The sequence below is a fragment of the Bos javanicus genome, chromosome 8, assembly GCF_032452875.1.
Source record: "Bos javanicus breed banteng chromosome 8, ARS-OSU_banteng_1.0, whole genome shotgun sequence".
In the NCBI taxonomy this organism is placed as follows: Eukaryota; Metazoa; Chordata; class Mammalia; order Artiodactyla; family Bovidae; genus Bos; species Bos javanicus.
The window spans coordinates 29387832-29402934 of record NC_083875.1 but is presented as its reverse complement, the minus strand read 5'-3'; the positions used below and the strand labels follow the sequence as shown (position 1 = coordinate 29402934).

Sequence of the window (15103 nt, the reverse complement as noted above, 5' to 3'; positions counted from 1 at the left end):
GGGCATGTCAGCGCCGCCCTGCTCCGTAGGAGAGCGATGCTGCCTAACGGTGGGGGCTGAGAACCCAGCCACTCTGGCCGCAGCATACAGCCGCAGCGGCTCAGCTGTGCGAATGAAGCGGAGAACAATGCGCTCAAACCCTGCACGCGGAGGCTTGCGGTGCCCCGCCCAGGGCGGGTCCGACTCGGAGCCTGCCGGGAAATGTAGTGTCTAAAGCTTCGCCAGTGCAGCGCGGCTCCCCGCCATACTGAGTCACGCGCAACTACAGGTCCCAGCACGCCCCGCGAGGCCTTGATCAGCCGCTGTTCGCAGGGAAGGGAGTGGGGCGAACATGGCTGAAGACAGCCGAGGCGACCCAGCGTGCGGTGGAATGGATGGCAGGAAGGACCCGGTCCCCAGCAGTGGCGGCTTTAACTTTCCAGAGTACGAGTTTCCTGAGCTAAACACGCAGGCTTTCCATGTGGCCGCCTTCGGGGAGCTGTGGCGTGGCCGGCTGCGCGGGGAAGAGGACCTGTCGCTGAAGGACCTGCCGGGGGGCCGAGAAGTCACCGACTCCGGCTGCGAGGATGCCGCCGTGGCCCGCGATCTGGGCTGCAGCCTGGAAACGGCAGCCGAGCTGAGGGCGGTGTGCGGGTGAGTGCGGGGCCGAGGAGACTCTTGCTGTTTGGAGTCATCCGGGGTACAGCCTTACTTCTGGGCTCCCCCAGGACTCATCCTTGGGCGGGCCTATGGTTTACTCCCCGGAGTAGAAGGGCCGCCCTATCAAAGCTTTCCCGGAACAACGGGAGAAGTCCAGCGAGGGGAATGCACGATTTCTTCTAGTTGGAGAGAAGGGACGAGGCAGCTGCATCAAAGATTAATTTTTCTATTCACTAGTTTTTAAAGTGCTTATTAATATAGGAAAGTAGTCAGAGTAGCTGCGACGTGTATCTGTCATTGACAGACACTTTGACGACGGAGGAACCTTAGTAATGATGAGACTGGAAGGAGATTTAACCACAACAGTGTTAAAACCTTGATTGCCTGTGGTCTCTTTTGGGGATCTTTTGAGTATGCCATTACTAAGATTTTCTTCAAAGTGTCTTATTTTGGATGAAAATATAAAAATCAGTAACGATCTTTTTCTCCATTAAACAATATTGGCCGACTTCAGTCAGCCATGTATCCTTTTCATTAATAGAGTATCGGCGCAGAATTCGCCTTTAATTCTCGCTGTCTGATTATTCAGTGATGTATTTGGGACACAACCCAAATGGTTGCGTGATTGCTTTTTTGTGTGTGTTTTTGTTTTAGTCTTGATAAACTGAGGTGCCTTGAAGAAGGGGAGGATCCAGAAGTCATCCCAGAAAATACTGACCTGGTGACTTTGGGGTATGGAGGACTTAACTTTTATTACAAAATACTTATTTAACTATTTTTTTCAACATTATATTATTCAGAAGTTGACAGTATGGTATTGTTATCATGTGTGTGCTTAGTCTCTCAGTCTTGATCTACTCCTTGCGACCCTCTTCCCCACCCCCCGCCACCCCCAAATGTCAACTGCTGTTGACATTTGGCCCTATTTGATTTAGCTGTATGTAACTGAGGTAGCTGCTGTGTGTCTTTTTCTATTGCTTAACTGTTACGGTAAGTTGCAGATCTGATTCATAGCTAAATACATCAGTGTTAACTCCTAAAAGTATCATTCTCCTACTAAATCAGAGAAGTATTATTATACCTAAGAAAATTAACAGTTGATGCATTCCCTGTAATATCTACTCCATATTCAAATTTGTGTTTATTTTTAAATGTTCACAAAAGTACAGTTAATCTGCTTAGATTTTTGGGTGCAAGCTAAATACTCTGATGGTGTGGTAAAAGGACTAAGTTTTTTTTAAATTTTCTGTCAGATCTATACATTTGTAAAATAGGATAAAAATGAATTACTAGAAAAATGAAGTTAAAAGATAAGCACGGTAGAACTCCAGGATTTTTATTACTAAATTCAACTGTAAGATTACTGTCATATAAGTGTGATCATTTCTAAATGCTTCCTCTCATTATACTAATTGGATAACAGATGGCTCAGAGGTCAGTTCTGCTCTGCCAGCTGTATCTTGAGAAACGCTGCTCTATGATGATACTGTTATAGGGAAGCTGCATGTAATAGTGAAATTTGTAATTTCCAGTTTGTAACCTGCCTACTTCACACCATCTCAGCGATGTTGTCATCCTTTATCCTATCCTTTCTGTTGTCACCCTCAAAAATTTACTCAGGCGATTTGACTCTATCTTGTTTTTTTTTTTTTTTTTTTTGTAATTGCCAAATCAGTTTCTTTTATGCCTGTTGCTGATATTTACATTAGCAACACTTGGAGCACTGTAAAAGGTTCCTGTCTTTTCTTCTGACTTCCCCATCATGTTATCACCTAAGTGTGCTCATTTGCTGAGAAATTGTCAATGGCTCAGCCTCCCCTCTATGGACGGATTACAGATTCCTCACTCAGATTCCTCATTTGAAACCTTCCACATAGCCCAAATCTGCCTTTCTTGATACATTTTCAACCATTTTCTCTTTCAGTGGCTCAGGATGCACATGGCCCCTCTCCCTGCAGAACCCTACTCTTTCTTTGAGTCCCTAAGATTCCTTTCCACATCTCTGCAACCTATCTGTCTCCCTTAGGGAGTAGATGCTCTTGTAATGTCTAGAGCACTTCTAACATTCCTAAAGTATTTGAAGACTCATTCAGAGTCCAGCTCCTTCATCTTTGAATTGCCCTTAGGCCTATAGTACTGCTTTGCTCCAGTTAGTGCCTTTGAACTGTTGTTGATTGATTAGTTGGATTTTTTTTTTCGTATAATGCATATCTGATTGTGTCACTCTATTTTTTAAAACCTTTGTTCTTAAATGGATCACAGAGGCCTCTATAGAAGGGATCTTGCTGACCTTTTCAGCTCTATGCGCTCCAGCCATGTTACACTTTTTCTGTTCCTAGAATGTGCTCTCTCGTCCTAGATCTTTGCCTAGAACACTCACGATTCCTTATCCCTGGGTCTTGCTGACTTCTGCTCATTTTTCAAGTGTTAGCTGAAGGACTGTGGACTCTATCTAGCTTCCCTGTTATGTTCATGTGGTCCCCAGTTCTTCTCTATCGAAATATTCATCACACTTATTTAATTTTCTGTCTTCTAGACTTAAAAGGTCCATAAATAGTGTCTGTCACATGCACTGCCATGTCCCCCATACCTAGAATTTTGGCATATAATAGGGAGTCAGTAGATATTTGTAGAATGAGTGGGATAAATGAAACTTGTATGAACCTAAGGAAGTGATTTTTTTCTGAGATTGACTAAAAGAAAGTCAATGGTAATTATAAAGTAGGCTTTTTTTGGCTATAATGACACGGTCATTGGCTTATAATGACTTTATTAAGCTATATGAAATGGTAATTTTCAGACTACTTCACACACTGGCTATTTTCTGTTACTAGAGTCAACTGAATCACCTTGGTTGTCTTCTGGTCCCTTCCATGGGAAATTTGAGTAGAATTATATGTGTAATCAGGAGAAGGCAATGGCAACCCACTCCAGTACTCTTGCCTGGGAAATCCCATGGACGGAGGAGCCTGGTGGGCTGCAGTCCATGGGGTCGTGAAGAGTTGGACTCAACTGAGGGACTTCACTTTCACTTTTCACTTTCATGCACTGGAGAAGAAAATGGCAACCCACTCCAGTATTGTTGCCTGGAGAATCCCAGGGATTCTGGGAGCCTGGTGGGCTGCCGTCTATGGGGTCGCACAGAGTCGGACATGACTGACGTGACTTAGCAGCAGCATATGTATAATCTAATGCAAAAGGAGTTAGTGCAGCATTTCTTAGCTGGGATTATTTTGGTGTACTTTAAAACATATTTAAAATAGAACTAATATTAATCTAAACAGTACCATAAGTAAATCAGACTTACTCAAAAAGCCAAAAATCTGTATCTGTGCTTTCTTTTCCCCTCCTAAACCTTCCTTTCTTCTCCCTACCAATAAATTAAATACATAAAAGGAAAAACAGCACCTGAGTACATGACCCCTTGATTATGGCATAAAATACATTTCTAGCACTTATTTTCCCCGAAGGAGCTACTGGACTCCTTTTTATGTATGTTAACAGGAAAAAGGCAGTTGATAGACTGCTGCTCTCCCTGATCCGTAGCAAGCTGAATAACTTATCTTCAGCATTTTTGAAATTTTTATTACTACTTAAAGAGATTTTAATTCCTAGGAATAAGAGAGTTGTTACTATATGGGTGCTACTGAAACTTGTCACCCCAGAAGGTTAAGCAACATTGTTTTTAATTCAATAGCTTGTAAATAGAATATTTAAAAATATAATCTAAGAAAAATTTCCAGAATTGGGAAGAAAACCCAAATCTACAAATTAAAAGGTCTCACTGCTTACCTAGGAAAATTAACCCAGAATTATCAACTCTATAACAAAAATGCAAATACCAGGCCTTTCTTCCCAATTTCTAAAAAAGAGACAAGCAAAAAAAACACATCTCATAATGAAAAAAAACAGCTAATATAACAAAATATGTATAATTAGGAAATGTAATAGAATTGAGGCCATAGGCATCAGTTTTTCTACAGCCTTATGAAAGTAGTTTAGGCTTACAAAACAAAAACCTTGAAGAGACAATAAACACATCTAAAATAAAGTAATCCAGAGAGACTAAAAATAAGTGGTGGGACAAATGTATATCAGATGAATGGAAAGAAATTGAGCAGATGTAATTAATGGTTTTGATGGACTTCCCAGGTGGCGCCAACGTATAGAAACCGCCTGCCAGTGCAGGAGACGTAGGGATGTGTGTTCAATTCCTGGGTTGGGAAGATCCCCTGGAGAAGGGCATGGCAACCCACTCCAGTATTCTTGCCTGGAGAATCCCATGGACAGAGGAGCCTGGCAGGCTGCAGTCCATAGGGTCACACAGAGTCAGACATGACTAAAGCAACTTAGCACATGCACACAATAGTCTTGATATCAGAATAATAAAGTTCAAGCCTCAAAAACATTACACCTGACAAAGGACACATTTTAACGCTAAAAACCACAAACCACAGTTAAGAGAAAATACTTATATATACACCAAATAATATAAAACAACCATAGGGAATATAAGTGTTATAAAATAAACTATAGGGGATATAAGAAATTAGCAAGAAATGCATTAACAATAGGGCACCTTAATATACTAATCTCAGCACAAGACAGATCAACTGAGAGCTCTAATCAGTAGGATATGTCTTATGGATATGGATATATATATCTATATATATAATATATACATAAAATTTATAACCTGTGTTAGAGACTACCTGGCACATTCAGAAGAATTGGCTCTATATTAGGTCACAAAGGAAAAATCAGTACCATACATAGAGTAGAAATATAAACAACACTCTGATTACAACAAAATAAAGCTAAAATTTACTCAAAAAATGGGCCATTCCAACATGGAACTGTTCTAACGGGGCTACTGTTCCAACATGGTAAAATATGTATGCCTTAGTTGTAAAGCTAGTATCTTATTTAATAGAGAAGCATTAAAGCAGTACAGGTATTCTTACTAAGATCTGGAGTAAGGCAAGCATGCCTAGTATCTCCACTTACTTTGCAGCCTTGTACTGTTGGATTAGCCATGCAGTTTGACAAAAGAAATCAATTAGAAACGTAAGAGGAGATGAAGAAGAAAAATTAGCTCTATTTGTGAATGATAAAATGGTATTACCTGGAAAAGAAATAAGTGCTAAAACAGGCCAAAAACGAAAGAATTTAGTGTTAGGGTAGGATACAAAGTTGATATATAAAAAATAATAGCCTTCATATAAACAATAAACAACTAGAGGACATAATGGTGGAGAAAATTCCTATTTACAGTAGTCAGAAAGATTAAACACTTAAGGATACATTTAACAAGAAATGTGTAAAGCTGAGGTAAACAAAAATTGTAAACCTTCCTGAAAGACTCAGAAGAAATCTTGAAAAAAATTGAAAGATATCCTCTGTTCTTTGAGAGAAATACTCAGCTTTATGCTGTTGTCAGTTCTTTCTAAGTTAATTTACAGATTAAGGACAATCCCAATAAAAATACCAAAGTATTGGTTCCTTCATGGAGTTAAGACAGTTGATAATAAATTTCATATGGAATATTTGCAAGAATAACTAGGAAAAATTGGGTGGCGGGAAGAAAATTGTGACTTTCTAGTAATTTTGCTACATATTAAAATATACGACAAAGTCTTTATAATTAGAATAGTTACTAGCTCATGAGTAGACAAATAGACGTTTAGAATAAAAGAGAAAGTCCAGTTAGATTCAAACGCATATGGGAGTTTAGTATGACATTGTACACAAGAATAAACTCCAAAGGGATTGGGATCAAAATGTAGAGAATGAAACATACCTACCTTGGTATAGTGAAAGGCTTTCTAACTGTGATTTAAACCCAGAGATAATAAAAGGGAAAGACTGATAAAATTGACTACATAAACATGTAAATTTTTGCATGAGAAAAAAAAGCACCATAAAGTCAAATGCTGCCAAACTTGGAGAAAATAACCCTAATACATAAGCCCTTAAAAGTTAAGGGACAAATACCAAAAACCCAAAGGGAAAATGGGAAAAAGATACGAATCAATAATTCACACATACAAAAGGATCAAAATGATTCACAAACATGAAAAAATGTTCATGCATATTCATTATTAGAGAAATGAAAGTTAAAATGACCTTTTTTCTCTTATTGTTGTTGTTTGCTAAGTTGTGTCTGACTCTCTGCGACCCCATGGACTATAGCCCACCAGGCTCTTCTGTCCATGAGATTGTCCAGGCAAGAATACTGAAGTGGGTTGCCATTTCCTATTCCAGGGGATCATCCCAAGCCAGGTCTGCATTGACAGGTCTCTTCTTTATTACTGAGCCACGAAGGAAACCCTTTCTCCTATTAGACTGGCACAAATTTTAAAATACACATTCTTTTGAGGAGGCTGAGGGGAAGCAGGCATTTTTATACCTTCCTGATGGAAACGTAAACTGATGACAACGCTCCTCTGGGGAAATCTGGTAATGCCCGACACAAAGTTACCCAGGCACTTAACTTTTGACTCAGCAGTCCAACTTCTAGCATTCTCTGCTGAAGATACACCTCCAACAATATGAAAGTATATTATGCACAAGGTTATTCGTTACAGCATTGTTTGTAACTGCAAATATTTGAAATATCCTAAATACACATATGTAGGAGAATGTCGAAGGAATTATATTGGACATCCACAAGTGGAGTATGGTACAGCTGTGCTAAAAGATGAGGAAGGATGAACCAGTAGATTTCTAGGCAATACTGATTTGTGAAAAAAAAGCAAAGCCCAAAAGCATATGCTCCCCTTTATGTAAGAAATATTACTGAGTATCAATTTATTGGCTCTCATCTGAAAATGTTCCCTTGTTGCCTGCTCTGTAAAAATGAGTCTCAGCTCTTTAAATATTTTTCCTTTCCCAGCTGGCACAGTATTAAGTAAGTTTTGTCAGTAAAGGGCACAGGCTAAACTTTAGTGAGGACAGAGTTTTGCTTCTTGGTCCAGTGTTTAGCAAGGACCTGCTGCGCTTCCCAAGCACCCAGCTCCTGTGTTACCAGGCAGTCAGGAACACAGCTGCTTTCTCTGCCACTCCACTCCACTTGAAACCTCCCTATAAAAGCTTTTCCTGGCACCCTTGCGGGCAGATTTCCAGCAGTTTTCACTGATGTACCCTAGCAACTTCTCTGACATTCAGCAAGTCACAGCCGTTCCCCCTCCTACAAGGTCTGGATCTGAGTCCTGGGGGAAGAAAAGGGAGCCGCCTTTGGGTTTTCTTTCTTAGCACAAGGGAGGATACGCCTTGCGTATCCTATTCCTGCTATTCCTGTATTCTCCAGATTTCCTACTTCTTACTTGCCATTCCCTCATCCCTCAGTCCTAAGTTAATAATTCATTAGATTAAGCTTTGTCTGGTTACTGTTTGGGCTTCCCTGGTGATTCAGACAGCAAAGAATCCGCCCACAGTGCTGGAAACCTGGGTTTGATTCCTGGGTTGGGGAGATCCCCTAGAGAAGGGAACGGCTACCCACTCCAGTATTCTGACCTGGAGAATTCCATGGACTTTTTAGTCCATGGGATCGAAAAGAGTCGGACACAACTGAGTGATTTTCACTTTCACTTAGCTACTGTTTAATTTTTTTCTCCTAATTGAACTCAGACTGATAGAAAAAGTAATCTAAGAAAATTTGTAGGTATCTATGTATTTGAACAAAACAAAGTAGAGGATAAATCAGAACTGCAGAGGTTTGTGGCCCACAGTGGGTAGATAGGAGAGGGTTGGAAAGAAAGGAGGAAACAGGTACAGGTTAGTGGTCCAGACAAAGAAGGAATGACACTTCTCTAAATACATATACTTTTTATAACTCTTTTATAACTCTCTTAGAACCATAGTAGTGGTTCACATATCTTTTACACACCTCAAAAGTAATCAGACAATTAAAACCAGCCAGGATGTTGGGGGAGACTGAAGTAGTTAGTCTAATTGTGTAACAAGTAAATAGCATAACAACACTGAAGAGAATTAGGAAAAAAGATCTAATCTGATTCTGTACAAAAGCATACTTTGATTCAGTGTTGTAAGGCTGAAGACAAGAAGAACTGTTCATGATTTGTGGTTTTCACAGGGGTGTTAGCAGGTTAGCAGTTCTGAAACCATGTATTTTAAAGAACCAAACACTTAAGCAAATAGATTTAGATACAGGGAGCTGCGTTTCTCACTTGTGGAGAAAAATTGTAAACAAGGAAAGGTTGAAGGCTAAAATGAATCCTGTGATTCTTGGGATTAGAAGTATTACTTTAAACCATGGATTTAAAAATACATAACAGAAAAACACAGAAACACAGCTGTGTGTACATGTGTGGTTTAGTGTATTTTTCCTTTGAGGCTTCCCTGGTGGGTCAGTCGTAAAGAATCCACCTGCCAGTGCAAGAGACGCGGGTTCGATCCCTGGGTCAGGAAGATTCTGTGGAGGAGGAAATGGCAACCCACTCCAGTATTCTTGCCTGAAAAATCTCATGGACAGAAGAGCCTGGCAGACTGCAGTCCACGGGGTCACAAAGAGTCAGACTCGACTGAACACACACACAGTATGTTTCCTACTCTGCTGAGAGTCCTGGAAGCAGTGACTGCAGGGACAGTGAGAATGCCTCATGCTCAGATACAAGTCTCTAAGCCTTTCCAGTGAAGGAACTCGGTCTCCTAGCAGGAGTGGCTGATTTAGGGCTGAGACATGAAAATGCTGAAGGGTGAGCCTTGAGCATTTTATGGCACCATAAAATAAGGAAATGGTTAAATAGGAAAAACAAAAATTTTGAGAACTTGTTGATAGAACAGGAGCTTCTAATGGCCAAATCTAGAATAATTTGAACAACCGAATAACAATACTAATACTAATAACAATACAGATTTTAACCTGTAGAATAAGGTAAATATTTATGAATTCGTACTAATACAAGTAACCAAATAAATAAATGGGAAGAAAGAGGTAATATTCATAATACCAATAAATGAATGTTAAAGGAGAAAATAGAGGATCATTGTTAGGCATAAACCACAGTAATACATGTTGCAGACGAAATCTACTAGTGAATGATAAATTACTGGATGAAAGTTTCAAGAGAAACAAGATTTGCATAGTCTCAAAGTATCTCCCCCCCATCCCCCAAACACTTACCAGGTACAAAGGAAAAGAAAATATCTTTCTAGTGTGGGAACCTGGCAGATAGGAACTTAAACAAGCTAAGTATCTCCAGGAATAAGATATTAATATTATGAATGACATTGTTAACCTCATGATGATACAGTGAGGACATGATCTTATGGTATTCTTGCCTAAAGAATATAAGCTTACTCCAATTACAAGGAAACAGCAATTAAGGACATTCTACAAAATCACTGATTAGGGTTTTTTCAAAGTGTCAAGATGATGAAAGACAGACTGAGGAACTTTAAAAGACTGGAGGGGAAAGGAGAAATAAAAAAGTGTTTGCATAGGATCCTGAGACAGATAAAAGAAGCACTAAACTTAATAATTGGTGAAATTTGAAAAAGTTTTATAGTTAATAATACTGTATTAATGTTAATTTCCTGGTCTCAATAATCTCTGAACAGGTAAGATGTTAACAGGGAAAATTGGGTAAGAGATATAAGGGAACTCTGTAATATTTTTTCAGCCTTTCTTTAAGTCTAAAATTAGTTCAGAATAAAAAGCTAAATAGTAAAGATATTTTTGAAGCCCTGCAAAATATTGAAGTCTGATTTTTCTTGTAACAGGGTTAGAAAGAGGCTTCTGAAACACCGGGAAGAAACCTTAAGGATAGATCGAGCCTGCAGACAAGAAACATTTGCTTACGAGATGGTAAATGTCCTGTCTTTTCCACCTTTTCCCATGAAACAAAATCTCTTTCTTGGCTGTTACCCATAACTGTATGGTAGTTTACATTGGATATGCTTAGCTAGAAACAAATGAGAGAACCTTCACTGGGACTAGTAGGAGAAAAAGACGCATAAAATTCAGGTGGTGGGGAATTCCGTGATAGTCCAGTAGTTAGGACCCCACGCATTCACTACCTGGGGTGTGGGTTTGCTCCCCTGTTGGCAAACTGAGATCCTGCAAGTTGTGCAGCACAGGCAGAAAATAAGAAAGTTCACGTGATGGCACATTTTCCTCTCAATGCTCGGCCTTTATTTTTGTCTTTACTTTGGTCTTGCTCTATTAGGCTAATTTCATGCCTTTCACCACCCTATTTCTGATGTTTTTGTTCTGCTTCTGGTTTTGGTCTGTAGTGTGTGCTCAGTGGTGTCTGACTCTTTGCAACCCTGTGGACTGTGGCCCACCAGACTCCTCTTGTCCATTGAATTTTCCAGGCAAGAATACTGGAGTGGGTTGCCATTTCCTTTTCCAGGGGATGTTCCCAACCCAGGAACTGAACCCATGTGTCTTACATCTCCTGCACTGGCAGGCAGGTTCTTTACCACTGCACCACCCATTCTTTTCTAATCCATTGTTTCTTAGGTAAAACCCTCAGAATGACTTAAGATGAATACCGAGGAATTCACGTAACATGAAATTTAACATTTTAACCGTTTTATTAGTTTAGCTGTGGGTTTTTCATATATGGCCTTTATCATGTTGAGTAAGTTCCCTTTAGTTCCTATTTTATTTAATGATTTTATCAGAAAGGGTATTGACTTTTGTAGAAATTTTTATTTTTTTTTTGCATCAGTTGGGATGATGCTTTTTTTCCCATCATTCTGTTTGGTGATTTGTTATGTTGAAATACCCTTGCATCCTCAGAATGAGTCCCCCTTGGCTTTGTGACATGCAGTCCCTTTTATATGCTGCTGAACTTGATTTGCTAGTATTTTGTTAAGTTTTATCTTTATATTCATAAAGGATATTGACCTGTAGTTTTCTCACAGTGTCTTTGTCTGACTTGGGTATCAGAGTGTGCTGATCTCATAGAATAAGTTAGGAAGTATTTTCTCCTTTTCAGATTTTTTGGAGGACTTTAGGAAGGATTGATAAATTCACATGAAGCCATCTAGTCCTGGGCTTTTCTTTGTTAGGAGGTTTTTAATTTTTGATTCAGTTTTCTTACTTGTTACAGTTCTATTCATACTTAATATTTTTTCTTGAGTCAGTTTTGATTATTTCTTTCCTTCTGCTAGTGTTGGATGGAGAAGGCAATGGCAACCCACTCCAGTACTCTTGCCTGGAGAATCCCAGGGATGGGGGAGCCTGGTGGGCTGCAGTCCCTGGGGTCGCACAGAGTTGGACACAACCGAAGCCTCACAGCAGCAGCAGCAGCAGCTAGCTTTGGGTTAAATTTTCTTTTTCTGGTTCCTTGGGGTATGCACTCGGAGAAGGCAATGGCACCCCACTCAAGTACTCTTGCCTGGAAAATTCCGTGAACTGAGGAGCCTGGTGGGCTGCAGACCAGGGGGTTGCTAAGAGTCGGCTCGACTAAGCGACTTCACTTTCACTTTTCACTTTCTTGCGTTGGAGAAGGAAATGGCAACCCACTCCAGTGTTCTTGCCTGGAGAATCCCAGGGACGGGGGAGCCTGGTGGGCTGCCGTCTCTGGGGTCGCACAGAGTCGGACACAACTGATGTAACTTAGCAGCAGCAGCAGCAGCAGCAGCAGGGTATGCACTTGGGTTATTGGTTTGAGATTGTTCTTTTCCAGTGTAGATGTTTAGAGCTAAAAGTTTTCCTCTTTCTACTGCTTTTGCTGCATCTTATTAAGTTTCTAATGTTGTGTTTTTGTTTCTATTTGTCTCAAAGTATTTTGTTATTTCCCTTGTGGTTTCTTTTTTGACCTATTGGTCCTTTAAGAGTGTATTGTTTAATTTCCACATGGAAATGTTCAGTGTTCTGTCTCAGTGTTTGGAGTTCCTCAGTGGTAGTTTCTGTCAAATTCTTTTTTCTTGTGAATGGGGCATATTTTCCTGTTTGTGTGTTTTATAAGTTTTTGTTGAGAACTGAACATTCTGAGTGTGTTTTTTTCCTTGTTGAGGGCTAGAGCTCTTTTGAATTTTCCAAACTATTTTTCCAGTGTGTAGTCCTTGTTGTGTACAAGCATATCTCATTTTACTGCGCTTTATTATGCTTCGCAGGTAGTGTGGTGGTGGTTTTTTTTTTTTAATTATGAAGGTTTGTGGCAACCCTGCATTGAGTAAGTCTATTCGGCACCATCTTTCCAACAGAATTTGCTCCCTTGATGTCTCTGTCACATTTTGATTATTCTCACAATATTTCAAACTACTTCATTAATATCATTCTTATTATGGTGATCTCTGATCATTAACATTACAACTACAGCTCACTGAAGGCAAAGAAGATAGCGTTTTTTATCAATCAAGTGTTTTTAATTATGGTTCCAGTCTGTACATTGTTTTTTGGGACATGATGCTATTATTACACACTAAATAAACTACAGCATAGTGTAAATATAACTTATGTGCATTGGGAAACCAAAAAATTCATATGACTTACTTTATTGAGATACTTGTTTTTGTGGCGGTCTGGAGCTGAACCCACAGTAGTTCAAGGTCTACCCATATGGTTGCTGATGTTTCTGATTCATTATCTCTAGTCAACCAGTGACCTGATCAAGATTTCCTTAAATGTATGACTCCACAAAGGGTCCTTTTTCTTCAAATTTTCCAGTTGATGCTGCTGGGGGAAGCCACTTGCTGGTAAGAGCATTGCAGAGAAGCAGCCAATTCTGACTCCATGTTGCAACTGTTTCTTTGACTTGCTTTTCATTGCTTTTGTTATTATAATCATGTGTAATGGATGCTTTAAAGGACCCTGCCCCTCAACCTGACTGTTAAAAGTGCCTTTTTTTCAGAACCCTGTCCTCCTGTAGATGGCAGGAAGGAAGAAATGAATACATCCCCCAACTGAGGCTTGCCGTTTTAGGAGATGTTTGCAAGATTAATGGCCTTTTTCTTTGCTTCCTCACCTCACGCCATCTCTGATCTATAAAAGAACCTGGCATCAAACCCCAATAAGATGGTTATTTTGAGGCACTAGCCTGCCATCTTCTCACTCTGCTAGCTTTCTGAATAAAGTCATTTTCCTTGCCTCAACACCTCATCTCTCAGATTCATTGGCTTGTCATGGGGTGAGCAGAGCAAGCTTGGACTCCATAACAAGAGGGCCAGAACCAAGGCAAGCTTCTGCACCAGGGCCTCAGAGCATTGCCAGACCAACCACAGCATACTTACCCCTATTTTTTGGAGAACATGATCCCACATTGCTCATCATGGCATCAGCTACTTTTTCCAGGACCACAGCCTGCTATCTCTACATCTGCAGTGGGGCTAAGAGTGGGGCCTGGTAGTTGGTTTATACCCTCTGCTTACCTAGGAAACATCAGCAGCTGTTTTTCTTCATTGGGGCACTCACCTGGTTGATATAAGAGTTTGATCAGAGTCCAGCATGCCAAAATAGTTAATTCTAATCTCTTTCTGTCTTCATGGTTGCTTTGCTGGAGGGACTTAGCTTACTGTGCCTCTGTTTCCTACTGTGCCATTTTGCATGACATCACTCCCACCTACTTTTAAAACATCTTTTGCACCTTCTTAACCAGTCTACTCTGATGGCCTCTATTTTATAGTTATTGGGGCTCAAATGGTAAAGAATCTTCCTACAATGCAGTAGACTGGCATTTGATCCCTGATGGAGAGATCCCCTGGAGAAGGGAATGGGCCACCCACTGCAGTATGCTTGCCTTGAGAACTCCATGGACAGGGGAGCCTGGTGAGCCAAGCACATATAAAGGGAAGTGTGATGTTGTGATGGATTAAATGTGATAGCAAATTTGGAAAACTCAGCAGTGGCCACAGGACTGGAAAAGGTCAGTTTTCATTCCAATGCCCAAGAATGCTCAAACTACCGCACAATTGCACTCATCTCACACGCTAGCAAAGTAATGTTCAAAATTCTCCAAGCCGGGCTTCAGCAGTAGGTGAACCATGAACTTCCAGATGTTCAAGCTGGTTTTAGAAAAGGCAGAGGAACCAGAGATCAAATTGCCAACATCCGCTGGATCATGAAAAAAGCAAGAGAGTTCCAGAAAAACATCTATTTCTGCTTTATTGACTATGCCAAAGCCTTTGACTGTGTGGATCACAATAAACTGTGGAAAATTCTTAAAGAGACGGGAATACCAGACCACCTGGCTTGCCTCTTGAGAAACCTGTATGCAGGTCAGGAAGCAACAGTTAGAACTGGACATGGAACAACAGACTGGTTCCAAATAGGAAAAGGAGTGCGTCAGGGATGTATATTGTCACCCTGCTTATTTAACTTATATGCAGAGTACATCATGAGAAATGCTGGGCTGGAAGAAGCACAAGCTGGAATCAAGATTACCGGAGCAATATTAATAACCTCAGATATGCAGATGACACCACCCTTTTGGCAGAAAGTGAAGAAGAACTAAAGAACCTCTTAATGAAAGTGAAAAGGGAGAGTGAAAAA

General features: G+C 40.3%; 1 protein-coding gene across 1 annotated transcript in view; it reads left to right on the top strand.

The window, feature by feature from the left end:
* The first annotated feature begins 237 nt into the window (after window positions 1-237).
* Window positions 238-15103, top strand: part of SNAPC3 (small nuclear RNA activating complex polypeptide 3) — a 35945-nt gene continuing 21079 nt past the window's right edge. The window contains exons 1-3 of the mRNA XM_061425252.1: window positions 238-633; window positions 1294-1371; window positions 10384-10468. Of these exons, the coding sequence (XP_061281236.1) occupies window positions 332-633; window positions 1294-1371; window positions 10384-10468 (465 nt within the window). The 5' untranslated portion in view covers window positions 238-331. The remainder of the gene's footprint in view (window positions 634-1293; window positions 1372-10383; window positions 10469-15103) is intronic.